The 14006-nt window shown below is 42.1% G+C and overlaps 1 protein-coding gene across 1 annotated transcript in view; it reads right to left on the bottom strand.

The window, feature by feature from the left end:
• The window catches only part of PYGM (glycogen phosphorylase, muscle associated), a 63960-nt gene that overhangs the window by 38421 nt on the left and 11533 nt on the right, over nt 1–14006 (bottom strand). The window contains exons 3-4 of the mRNA XM_063437807.1: nt 9939–10017; nt 9687–9790 (exon numbers count right to left, since the gene is read on the bottom strand). Coding sequence (XP_063293877.1) covers nt 9687–9790; nt 9939–10017 — 183 coding nt within the window. The remainder of the gene's footprint in view (nt 1–9686; nt 9791–9938; nt 10018–14006) is intronic.

The raw sequence follows: 14006 nt of genomic DNA, 5'->3' as shown, positions 1-14006 counted from the left end.
ATACTGTATATTATTTTTCCCCAATTGTACAGCACTGGGGAATATGTTGGCGCCTTATAAATGCCAGTAATAAAAATTATTTAGCAAATTAATAGAAAACCAACTCTAACTTTTTCATTTACAAAATTGGTTTCTTAATATTTCCTTTTATAACAAACAGAACAAGGAAGAGAAACTATCATCCCAAGGTTCACATGATCCATCAGCTTGTAACAGCTCAGGCTGTTTTTGTTACTGTCTCTTGCCTGAGTTATGTCATGATTAATTAAAGGGATACTTTCAACTTTATGCTGCAAGATGTCATTAAAGACAATTGAATGTAGATTACAGTACAATTGCTTTTTATAATGTGTCACTTTTTACTGCTACAAAATGAAAGGAGGAGTCGATGAACACTAATGATCAGAGATGGTTGTGAATATTATCTTATATTGATCTGTATATGCTACGTACCAATCTATACATCAGACAGCAACAAAATCTAAAGCCTTTAATGAGGATGTGGCTGAGCAGATGAGGAAAAGGAGCAATCGATTAAATTATTCTAAACAACTAAATAAAACATTAAAAAAAAATTGAGTTTACTACTTAAACTGCCTTCATTTAATAATATGTAATATGCTTTTGAAATAATTGAATATTTTTGGATAAACATTCAAACAACGTAATATTTTAAAAAAAAAACAACAAATTAATATTTTTATATTTCTTATATTTTTAGATAGATAGATAGTATATTGATAGTTTAGTATTTAGAAAAAAATCTTTTGAAAAGCTTATCCAAAAATATTAAGTTGAGAAATGGGGAGAGGTGACCATTGCCCTCAAATGTTTTGAGGCAACAAGAATCTTTTATTCTGCATCATTATTTTTCGCTGATTACACAATCATGTGAAAGATAAAAATGATATTTCACATTATTTACTCAAGGCAGCAGTAAAAGGGTATATAATTAATTATGTAATATCAGGCTGTCTACTTGCACGTCTGGAACACAGTAAAGTTTCTGTTCCTACTGCCACAGAACGTTTGCCAGGTTGCCTCCATAAGGTCTGAAAATGCAGCCAAAAAGCAACAGAAAATATGTCTTGGGAATCTGACAAAGTGGAAAGGAAGTCTTGCTTATATGTGCCTTGGTTTACTGATGAAGTTGTCTTTCTGTGAATTTCTCATATCTGCTACTTCTCTCATAACATCAGATTATGTCCAAACATTGAAAGAACAGAACATGCAGAGAAAACCCTGCATTTTAACCTGCAGAGTAACAACAATCATTACACATCATGTTTGATTAGAGGTAAAATAAAGTTCACTTAAAACAAGTAGTTTTGAATAATAGCGAAAGTAACAGGTGTTTATATTGAACATAGCAGCACTATATATTGTGTATTTAAATTTGAACAACACAAGCACCATAACCACTACAATAGGCTCCCCCCCTTTTGTTACTTTTGGCCCCCACCCGCCACTCACAGGTGGGGAGCCGGGGGGGAGACAACAGGTCCTCCCCTTTTGTTACTTAGGGCCCCCACCTGCCACCCCGAGGGGTGGGAGATAATAGGCCCACCGTTTTGTTACTTAGGGCTCCACCCGCTCGACACTAGGACCCGCGTTTAATTTAATAGCCCCCACTCACGGGCACGGGAATAGGAGTGGGAGGGGGGGGTCTTTTTTTTTTTGCTTCCTGTTTAGTAGATATGCCCATACTCCTGATATAGCGAGTAGTGCATTCAGGAGTTTTTTTTTTTTTTAATTCTTTATTTATAGCGTGCAGAGGAGTACAAACATGCATTGTTAGCCACGACAGCTTCATCAAGCATTTGATACGCATATATATGTTACATTTACATGGCTTTGTGAGATACTGCACATTTTATAGTTTTATAATAGAGAAACATGCTATACATGCTATTGATGAGTCAGTAGAAGCCTGACATCTAGATACATGTTGATTATACTGACAGGATTGGTATTCAGGTTTGTAGGATAACCTGTACGCAAGCTTGGGAAGGACATGTGTTTGTTATATGGAGCACAAGCTTAAACATGCAAAATCTTAAACAGTATAGATTTAACGCTAAGATGGTTCATCAGCTTGGTGAAAGGTGATATGGGGTGACAGGTTTTCATGAGTGAGTGAGTGAGTCCCGGCACCGTTAGTCAGGATGAGCTTCACAGCGGGTATCCCCCGGTGGTGAGAGCAGAGGGGATGTGTGGCAGAATGATTGAGGCTGGGGAAGAAGCTTTCAGCACTCGTCTGGTAAGTTTAGTCCCAGGATCAGTCCATGCTTCTTGGGTCCACGTCATCTCATGTGGTTGGGTCGTGCAGCCCTGGATCTAGGTGAGGGAGGTCCGTGACCGTATGCTTTGCTGGAGGGATCAGGTGCGGCTTGTTTCTGCTGATTATCGTGAGGCACTCTCCACTGCTTACCGCTGGTAGATGGTTGCCTCTGACCTCTTCGATCACCGTCACTCTGTCGCTGCAGAGAACCTGTTAGCTGCCTGCTATTCTGAGGCATGGGGCGTTCGTTTGAATATGGCGTTGTGATGAGGACTGCCGCCATCTTGAGAGCGTGTTCCCGCCGGTTCCAAGGTGCTTCCATGGGTCACAGGGTGAGGGCCGGGATCACCCCCGCCGGCCTAGAGGGGGGGGTAACGGGACCGGACCCGCCTAGCCTCTCGGTTTTGCCGTACCGCTGGTGGGCAGGATAGCTGGGCAGCGGCCGTCCACCCAACACACCGCCTGGGCGGTCTCCATCCTCCGCGACGGGGATCACCCCATCGAGGGACTAGAACCTCGCGGCAAGCCTCTCCTCGGGACCGGGGTTGTTTGGTTACACCGGAGCACAGCTTTCGGTTGTCGGGTAAGAGTTTTGCCGGGTGTTAGGGGCTAAAACGGAGTAGCTTTTCAGGAGCTACTCCTCTGTGCGTCCGCTCAGCATGGCGGTCCGGCCCCGCCCCGCATTCAGGAGTTTTTAAACTTCCCTCGTCACTAATACAAAGTAATTTTGACTTAGTATTAGTAAAGTTGGCAGAAAGACCAAAATTGGTATTAGGGAGCTTCAAGATGCAGCTGCGGTATGTATACAATTGGAATTTCATTCATTCTAATGAAATTCCAATCTAAACAAAAAGTACCAAATGTCGTCCTAACACGAATTAACAAACCATACTCATTCTTAGTCTGAAATTCGGTAGTTTCGCCGGCGCCCTGTCTAAATGACAGGACGTTCAGGAATAGTGAAAGGAGGCATCGCGAGATCACAGAGAAACGTGAATATTGTGGGAAAATGTATTTGACCACAGGAAATGGAGTGGGCTTAACTGCTACTTCGGTCAAAGCTGGTCAAGCATAGGAAAAATACATAAGACAAAGTAGTCCCTACTTGAAGAAAACTAGTTCAGATATGAAGAACAGATCCTGAGAGAGGAAGAGAAGAGGAAGCTATTGTGGAAAAGAAAGTTTGGCATGGCAGTGCCGCTTAAGCAAGCTAAACTTTTTTAGGAGTTTGGAGTGTCCTATTTAAAGAAGCACTCTATGCAAAATAACCAATACAGTTTAGTGTAATAGTTATGCTGCTAACAGTCTCTGGGTACCTCACTCATTTTTACACTTCTTTATTAGGAATATAAATGTATTTCAAGCTAGGAATGGTTTGACAAAGAAATGGGGGAAGGCTTCCATACAATACTTGCAATACTCAGCTGTAGTGGTTATACAGGGAGTGCAGAATTATTAGGCAAGTTGTATTTTTGAGGATTAATTTTATTATTGAACAACAACCATGTTCTCAATGAACCCAAAAAACTCATTAATATCAAAGCTGAATATTTTTGGAAGTAGTTTTTAGTTTGTTTTTAGTTATAGCTATTTTAGGGGGATATCTGTGTGTGCAGGTGACTATTACTGTGCATAATTATTAGGCAACTTAACAAAAAACAAATATATACCCATTTCAATAATTTATTTTTACCAGTGAAACCAATATAACATCTCAACATTCACACATATACATTTCTGACATTCAAAAACATAACAAAAACAAATCAGTGACCAATATAGCCACCTTTCTTTGCAAGGACACTCAAAAGCCTGCCATCCATGGATTCTGTCAGAGTTTTGATCTGTTCACCATCAACATTGCGTGCAGCAGCAACCACAGCCTCCCAGACACTGTTCAGAGAGGTGTACTGTTTTCCCTCCTTGTAAATCTCACATTTGATGATGGACCACAGGTTCTCAATGGGGTTCAGATCAGGTGAACAAGGAGGCCATGTCATTGGATCTTCTTCTTTTATACCCTTTCTTGCCAGCCACGCTGTGGAGTACTTGGACGCGTGTGATGGAGCATTGTCCTGCATGAAAATCATGTTTTTCTTGAAGGATGCAGACTTCTTCCTGTACCACTGCTTGAAGAAGGTGTCTTCCAGAAACTGGCAGTAGGACTGGGAGTTGAGCTTGACTCCATCCTCAACCCGAAAAGGCCCCACAAACTCATCTTTGATGATACCAGCCCAAACCAGTACACCACCTCCACCTTGCTGGCGTCTGAGTCGGACTGGAGCTCTCTGCCCTTTACCAATCCAGCCACGGGCCCATCCATCTGGCCCATCAAGACTCACTCTCATTTCATCAGTCCATAAAACCTTAGAAAAATCAGTCTTGAGATATTTCTTGGCCCAGTCTTGACGTTTCAGCTTGTGTGTCTTGTTCAGTGGTGGTCGTCTTTCAACCTTTCTTACCTTGGCCATGTCTCTGAGTATTGCACACCTTGTGCTTTTGGGCACTCCAGTGATGTTGCAGCTCTGAAATATGGCCAAACTGGTGGCAAGTGGCATCTTGGCAGCTGCACGCTTGACTTTTCTCAGTTCATGGGCAGTTATTTTGCGCCTTGGTTTCTCCACACGCTTCTTGCGACCCTGTTGACTATTTTGAATGAAACGCTTGATTGTTCGATGATCACGCTTCAGAAGCTTTGCAATTTTAAGAGTGCTGCATCCCTCTGCAAGATATCTCACTATTTTTGACTTTTCTGAGCCTGTCAAGTCCTTCTTTTGACCCATTTTGTCAAAGGAAAGGAAGTTGCCTAATAATTATGCACACCTGATATAGGGTGTTGATGTCATTAGACCACACCCCTTCTCATTACAGAGATGCACATCACCTAATATGCTTAATTGGTAGTAGGCTTTCGAGCCTATACAGCTTGGAGTAAGACAACATGCATAAAGAGGATGATGTGGTCAAAATACTCATTTGCCTAATAATTCTGCACTCCCTGTATTGCTTACAATGCATCAATATTAGAAGATGCTGATTGGTGTAGCGTGGCATTTTGTCGCGCACGCACAATAGCTTCCCAATGCTATCCTTTGAAAAAGCATTGGATTGGCGGAGATTGTCAAGTTCGATGATCTCAACCAAGGAGGTAGAGTAGGGGCACTCCAGCTGTGCCAAGTCCAGTGCGACACTGGAAGAAAGGTGAGTAAACTTCCATTTTACTCTTCTGATGGGGAGGGGGGTGCATTGGGCATAAATATAGCTATTGGAACTACAGTGTTAGGAATACATCTTTGTATTCCTGACACTATAGTGTTCCTTTAAGTCCAGGGTTCCAGTGGCATCGCTGGGGGGTGGGGGGGGGGGGAGAGGGGGCCATGGCCCATGTCTGTCTGTCTGTCTGCTAGTGAGGAAGCTTGTGTGTGTGTGTGTGTGTACTCAGCAGTCTGTATGTGTGTATGGACTCAGCAGTCTGTGTGTGTGTGTATGGATTCAGCAGTCTGTATGTGTGTGTATGGATTCAGCACTCTGTGTGTGTGTGTGTGTGTGTATGGACTCAGCAGTCTGTATGTCTGTGTGTGTGTGTGTGTGTGTATGGACTCAGCTGTGTGTGTGTTGGACTCAGCAGTCTGTGTGTAAGTGTATAAATCAGCCTGTGTGCATTCAGCAACGCCTGTGTGCATTCAGGAGTCTGTGTGCATTCAGAAATCTGTGTGTGTGTGTATTCAGAAGCCTCTCTGTGTTCGTATTTGTGTACTGTGTGTATGTACTCAGCAGTCTATCAAGAATAAAAAAAATTTTATTCCTGTGAGTTATTGTGTAGGAAGGGCCCCAGTGCACTGCTTTGCCTGGGGGCCTTTAACACTGTTAAGATGGTACTGCTTGTGTGTGTCAGTGAGCTTCTATTTAGTGAGCATGAGTGTGTCAGTGAGCTTGTCTTTAGTGAGCTTGTGTGTGTCCCTGAACTTCTTTGTAGTGAGCCTTGTGTTTATACAAGTGAGTTTGTCTGTAGTAAGCCTGTGTGCGAGTCAGAGAGTTTTTTGTCTGTCAGTGAGCATATTTGCGCATGTCAGTGAGCTTGTATGCTCACTGTACTATATATATATATATATATATATATATATATATATTGACCTGTATGAATGGCATACATTTTTTTCCAGGGCTGCTTTCCAGTTTGGCTCTGCCAGCGAGTGCGCTTTACCGCTGAATCATCTGTGTGAGCTGCCGCACACTTTAGCCCTGTTACACGCTTCTGGGAGCTGCTGTTGACAGGTACTTGTAGTCTAGAGATTGGGACATGGGGTATATGCTCAGCTATCTGTATAATACTATAGTGCTGTTCTCTGTATAATACAGGTCTGTGTCTGTATAATATCCTGGGACAATCAGTGTTGCCTGTATAGTGCTGCTCTCTGTATTGGGATATTATACACAAACAGATCTGTATTATACAGAGAGCAGCACTATACAGGGAGCACTGACTGTCCCGGGATATTATACACATAGCCATGTATTATACAGAGAGCAGCACTATACAGGGAGCACTGACTGTCCCGGGATATTATACACACAGCCATGTATTATACAGAGAGCAGCACTATACAGGGAGCACTGACTGTCCCGGGATATTATACACATAGCCATGTATTATACAGAGAGCAGCACTATACAGGGAGCACTGACTGTCCCGGGATATTATACACATAGCCATGTATTATACAGAGAGCAGCACTATACAGGGAGCACTGACTGTCCCGGGATATTATACACATAGCCATGTATTATACAGAGAGCAGCACTGTACAGGGAGCGCTGACTGTCCCAATGTCTCAAATGTTGGCAACTAGGCACTATATCACGGGAAATGTTTGTTTTTTAATAATCCCTGGTGGAAGATAATGAATCCTCCACCAGGGATTATTTTAAAAAAAATATATATATATTGTGTCGGGGGCAGGGCTTAACATGCAGCAGGGGCGGGGTCAAACTGCGGCAAATGCGGGGTTAAATGTGCCCCCCCTAAAAATGAATCCTAGAGACGCCACTGCAGGGTTCCACTTTTCACATGCTGTTTGTTGCCTAAAGTGTAACTCCACCTTTAAATCTATAAAGCTCCTGTGGACCTCTTGGCTGATCCTAACAATATCTCTCTGCCTTTCCCTCCCTTATTGACTTCCAGTAAGAGAAGATTTAAGAATACATTCATTGCTCTTCTATAACCAACAGTGTCCTGGTGTCACGTAATTGAGGGGACTGTCTTCCATATCAGGCAGGACTATTCAGGTTAATCCCTCAAACGTCTAGCGGACACTCCATCACCCACTCGATCCATTCATGATCCTTCTACCAACTGTAAATAGCTTACTACGATCAATTTGGTACATTATGGAAATTCCTTCTGTGAATGATACTATGCCGGTTTATACTTGCATTTTTTTATCATTTGGTGGATAAAATCTTCCATATTCAGTTTATTTACATTATTGGGTTTCTTTGTTATTTATATATGGCACCTCTTAAACTGTGACAATCTAACATGTACAGAAATGGTTCTCTTCCCTTCTGTTTGTTTTGATTTCCCCTGAATAAAGTAGTATTTTATGTGGGGCTCATTTGGGGTTTTTTTTGTGCCTAAATTATTTTATTTGTACATGTATCAAGACATGACGATGTATTGTTGTAATCTAGCAAAAGGATAATTATAACAAATGCTGTCTTGCTATGCTTCAGAATAGATATCCCTTAAATGGCCTGTGAGTGGGAGTAGAGGACAGGATTTGGCTACCCAGCAGATTGCCGTTCACCAATTAAGCCATAAGAGAAAAAAAAACACTGATGTAACATTTTCTAACATATATTCCAAACTGTGCATTCTTTCTGCCTACATAATTAGTTTTTTCAGGCAGGTTTGAAAAGCAATGGACAGTTAAACGATAGCGAGACAACTGACAGTCTAACTGAAGGCACATACATATGCCTGTCAGGAAGGGGGAGTGGGAGAGATAGGCAAGGAATTTCTTAAAAAATGTCACTATATATATGAATTAAAAAAAAAATTAGTGTAACATAAAGATTACATTATAATATTAAAGGTAACTAAGCATCATAACAGATACAGCCCCTTGTAGACATTATGGTGCCAGGGGTGCCTTAATTCCCTCGCAGGGCAAGTAGCAAACCATTTCAAACAGTTTGACAGCTTAACTAGGGTCTAATAGCCTTTGGTCGCCTCCTCTCCTACTGCCAGAAGTGTTCCTTCGTGACAGTGTTCCTTTAATGACCTTTCTTAGTCCTACTCTATCTAAATGGACTTAATTTTCAGATTAATTCTAGTCCAAATGACTGTAAAGCAATAGGCACCCTACTAATTTATTATACATGCCCTTACAGTTCACAGCCTATCATTATGGTTCCAACTGCATGGATACGTGAAAGTGAAACCTCTTCATCATCTTGTCAGCAGTAGATCAGCCAAACTTTTGGTGTCCGAGGATCAGTTAAGCCAATTCGAAAACAGTTTGAAAAAATGCAAAATTACTGCACCATAGTGGCTACCTCTATGTTTCTATGTTTCTATAATCTTAAGTAGTTATGGTGCTTAAAGTGTCCCTTGTACGATATAACAACCTTAATGTAATGTAATGTAACACCACTGCCTACTGTAATATGCAAGAATAGTACACAAATCCATTAATTATTTCCAGTACAGTGTGAGCTAACACCTAATATATTTATACACTGCTAAAGCTACAGTATGGCTAATTATACAATCTCTCTAGAGCAGTAATAAATTAAAGGACCATTATAGTGCCAGGAAAACATACTCGTTTTCCTGGCTTTATAGGGTCCTTGGGTCCCCCTCACCCTCTGGCCCCCCCCCCCCCCCCCCCCCGCCGAGTTCTAGGGGGAGGAAAGGGTTAATCCCTTACCTTATTTCCAGCGCCGGGCTCCCTTGGCGCTGGGGACTCTCCTCCACGAGCTGCGCGCGCATTCAGCCTGTCCATAGGAAAGCATTCTCAATGCTTTCCTATGGACGCTGGCGTCTTCTCAATGTGAAAATCACAGTGAGAAGCGCGGAAGCGCCTCTAGCGGCTGTCAAGGAGACAGATTAACCCAGTTTCTCCGAAACTGCTATGGTTACAGCAGAAAGGGTTAATCCTAGAGGGACCTAGCACCCAGACCACTTTATTAAACTGAAGTGGTCTGGGTGCCTATAGTGGTCCTTTAACATTTTTTATTAATTTTTCTATCTGTTGTACATTGCACCATTGAAATGGCATTTTAACAGTTCTGAAATCTGTTAGTATTGAACATCTTATCTCATGTATATATTGTTATGATTTATATTTACAGTTTTGAGCTTATAGTCAATGCATATTTCAAAGTATTTTACCCAACCTACCTGCCATCCATTGCAAACTTTTTGGTTGAAGATTCCAAACTCATATCGAATGCCGTATCCATAGGCAGCAAGTCCAAGGGTAGCCATAGAGTCCAGAAAACAGGCTGAGATAGATTAAAAATGAGTTGTGAGCATGACCAGATTGAAATAAAGGTAGTAAATAAAATGAATAGGTGGTAAGAGGAAGAAAGGGTAATATATACATTTTTTTTTCATGTAACATAAATCACATTTAAGGTTCTCAAGAGGTACCTGCCAGTCTACCAAGACCTCCGTTCCCCAGACCAGCATCTTCTTCAATCTCCTGCAGATCTTCCATATCCAGTCCCAGCTGAAAAGACAAACAAGTACTTGTAAATTTGATCATAGGTAACATACCTCTGCACCTTTTTAAAATGGCATTTTTCTTTTGTTATATACAAATATGCACATGCTTTAAAGCGACTCTATAGGCACCATCTGGGTGACATGTCCCTCCTGTTTTAACTCTGCAGCTGAAAACATTGCCAAATGATTTCATTGCAGGGTTAACCTGCCTCCATTGGTTGTCATCCTGACAGCACTAAAGGACCTTCAGCAAAATAGTGAAGTAATACTTAAACGGTGACTAGTGCACTTTAGCGATAGTAATACACATTTGCATTACTAGTCCTAAAATGTTCATTTAACATGTAATGTATATCCATTAAAGCATGCATTTCTATGCCAATCAGAACGTGACTTTCAGAGACTTCTTTGGCATTCTTACGGGAAAAGTTTGGATTCTATTGAAAGCCAACATTGCAAACTCAAAACACGAAATTGATATATTTTTGTCTAACCATAGCTTCTGAACAGGGCCGGATTAACATAGGGGCTAATGGAGCTGCAGCTCCAGGCCCAGGCCCATGGAATAGGCCCATTAAAAAAAATAATAAAAAAAAAAAAATTTTAAAATTTTTTTGTCTTTTTTTTACACACTACTCTTAGGTTTGCCACCTGACTGGTATTTTAAAGCACAGCCTATTTGAGGCTACCGGGCCCTGCCAGTATTGCAGTAATACCGGCAATACAAATGCAAATATTTTTCTCAGTATAGCACCGGCTGTATGGAGAGAGTCAGGGATAGGAAGTTACAGCATCTCCCTCCCTCTCTCTAATCACTAATCCACATGGGAGCAGCTACACAGCACAGAGAGTCCAGACAGCAGCTCTCAGCCTGCAGAGACAGACTACAGCTCAGGCATGTGAAGGATGGGGGGAAAGGCAGCAGGGAGACATGGGGACACTGAGACACTGGAGGACACTGAGACACTTGGGGACACTGGGAAACATGGGGACACTGTGAGACATGGGGACGCTGAGACACGTGGGGACGCTCTGAGACATAGACACATTGGGACACGGAGACACTAGGGACACAGTTTCTCCATGTCTCCTAGTGTCCCCATGTCTCCATGCCAGTGTCCCTAGTGTTTCAGTGTCCCCATGGCTCCCAGTGTCCCCTAGTCTACCAGTGTCCCCTAGTCTCCCAGTGTCTGTGTCCCCATGCCTCCCAGTGTCCCCAAATGTCTGTGTCCCCATGTCTCCCAGTGTCCCCATGTCTATGTCCACAAGTGCCCCTAAGTCTCCCAGTGTCCTCAAGTGTCTGTGTCTCCATGCCTCCCAGCCAGTGTCCCTAGTGCCTCAGTGTCCCCATGTCTCCCAGTGTCCCCTAGTCTCCCAGTGTCTGTGTTCCCATGTCTTAGGGAACTAGTGTCTTAGTTTCTCCAAATGTCTGTGTCCCTATGTCTCCCAGTGTCTGTGTCCCCATGTCTCTGTCTCCCTAGTGTCTGTGACCCCATTTCTCCCAGTGTCCCCATGTCTCCCAGTGTCCCCATGTCTGTATCTACAAGTGCCCCCATGTCTCCCAGTGTCTCAGAGCCCCCATGTCTTCCAGTGTCCCCAAGTGTCTCAGTGTCCCCATGTCTAACTGTGTTCCCATGTCTCTGTGTCACCTAGTATCCTAGTGACACGGGACACACTGAAACATTGGGACACTAGGAGAAATGGGGACACAGACACTGGGAGACTAGGGGACTGGGCGACATGGGGACACTGACACAGTGATACATAGGGACACTGATGCCAGGCTGGCCTTCCAATTCTTTGGACAGACATGCCCCCTTTTTGGACATGTTCGCCCCTTTTGGCTTTTCTGGTCAGATGATTCGCATCAGTGGCCCACTCTTTTACACCGCCCTTTGACTTAAATTAGAAAGAGATTAGCATAGAGTATGTGTTTTCTTATAGCTGCATCCTTTGAGTTTCCCTCCAACACCAACTCCATCAGATACATGACGCTTGAGAGGTATGACTGTTTTAGTGTTTTTGGTCGATAAGATTCTGTAATTAGGCCCCATCATAATTGTCAGCACCAGGCCCACCAGGCTCTTAATCTGGCACTGCTTCTGAATCTACATACACATTTTGGTTTTTATCAAATAGTTGTAATTGCTCTAGTCTGCAGTATTTTAAATTGTGAAAGTAATACATAACAAGCATATGTTCTACTTCAATGAACTAAATTGGAGATTTATCAAAAAGCACAACATGTGCTATTTAAGTGCTAAATTTATATTGGTTTCCGTGTTCCTTATCCCCTTCAGTTCCAGAAGTGAGTATAAATATTTTTGTCTTGTACTTTCCAGAAGGTAATTTATTTTGTAAAGCTTTACTTAATCTCATTAATACTCTGGGAATGATACCCAGCCTGTGGGGCAACAAAGTAATATGCCAAAAGCTACTAGTCACTCATTTAATGCCTGCAAGTGTGATAAAAATGTCAGTTCACTCTCCTTCCAAATAGTAAAGGAAGTTTCAATGGGTGAAAGAAGGGAAAGGGGTGAATTAACTCTACCATTTCACAGTTAGCATTAGATTAACATTCCAGAGAAAGGGAAAGTTTGTAATAGTACTTTTTAAAACACCTTTATTTTAGAAATATATAATTTATCCGTATTTACTGTATATGGGCATTAAGCTCAAATACGGATATTCTTATTACATTCTGCAGCCATTTTTATTAAGCTGTACTGCTAGCAATACCTTCATGGTCACTTCAAATACGTACATTGAACAGCCACAACATTAAAACCACCAACAGGTGAAATGAATAACATGAATTGAATTATTATAATGGAACCTGTCAAGGGGTGGGATATATTAGGCAGCCAGTGAATAGTCAGTTTCAAATTTTATATGAAGCAGGAAACATGGGCAAGCGAAAAAATCTGAGTGACTTTGACAAGGGCCAAATAGTAATGGGCCAGTAGCTAGACAACTAGGTCAGAAATGGTAAGTATTATAGAGTGTTATATGCTACCAAAAGTGGTGCAAGGGAGTACAACCGGTGAATCGTCATCAGGGTTATGGGAACCTAAGGATCATTGATGCACATGGGGAGTGAAGGCTAGCCCATCTGGTCCAATCACACAGAGCTACTGTGCCTCAAATTGCTGAAAAACATAATTTTGGCTACGAGAGAAAGGTGTCAGAACACATAGTGAATCACAATTTGCTGTGTATGGGGCTGCATTGCTGGAGACTAGTCAGAGTGTCCATAATGACTCCTGCCCACCGCTGAAAGCACCTTCAATGGGAACATGAGTCTCAGAACTGGAGCATGGAACAATGGAAGACGGTTGTCTGGTCTGATGAATCAAGTTTTCTTTTATATCAGGTGGATGACTGGGTACGTTGTTTACGTGGGGAAAAATAGCAGCAGGATGTCCTATGGCAGGGGTTTCCAACCCATGTCTGTACATCTGTATGTGTGTCACTGTGTGTATCTGTATGTCTGTCTATCTAGATCGATATGTAAATGTGTCTGTGAATTTTATAGTTTGTATGTGAGTCTGTGTGCGTCAGTGTGTGCATCTGTATATCTGTGTGTGTATTTGTATGTCTGTGTATCTCTGAGTGTGTAATTGTTTGTGTCTGTGTATCTGTATGTGTGTCAACATATCTGCATGTGTTGCAATGTTTGTATCTGTGTGTCTGTACATGTGTGTCAGTGTATGTGTATGTGCATCTGCATGTGTATCTGTGTATCTGCATATGTATCAGTGTTTGTATCTGTGTATTGGTATCTGTATGTTTGTCAGTGATTGTGTCTGTGTGTCTATGGACCTGCATGTGTTTGTCTGTATATATGTGTGTATCTGTATGTGTGTCAGTGTGTATCTGTGTATCAGTGTGTATGTCTATATGTCTATGTTTCTGTGTGTGTGTCATAGTTTGTAGTCTCCACTAACCTCATCATCCCCCTAACCCCCCCATCCATTAGTGGTCTCTCCTCTT

This window comes from Pelobates fuscus, chromosome 12 (assembly GCF_036172605.1).
Source record: "Pelobates fuscus isolate aPelFus1 chromosome 12, aPelFus1.pri, whole genome shotgun sequence".
Lineage (NCBI taxonomy): Eukaryota > Metazoa > Chordata > Amphibia > Anura > Pelobatidae > Pelobates > Pelobates fuscus.
Note: the sequence above shows the minus strand (reverse complement) of the source record. Positions and strands in the feature narration are given on the sequence as shown.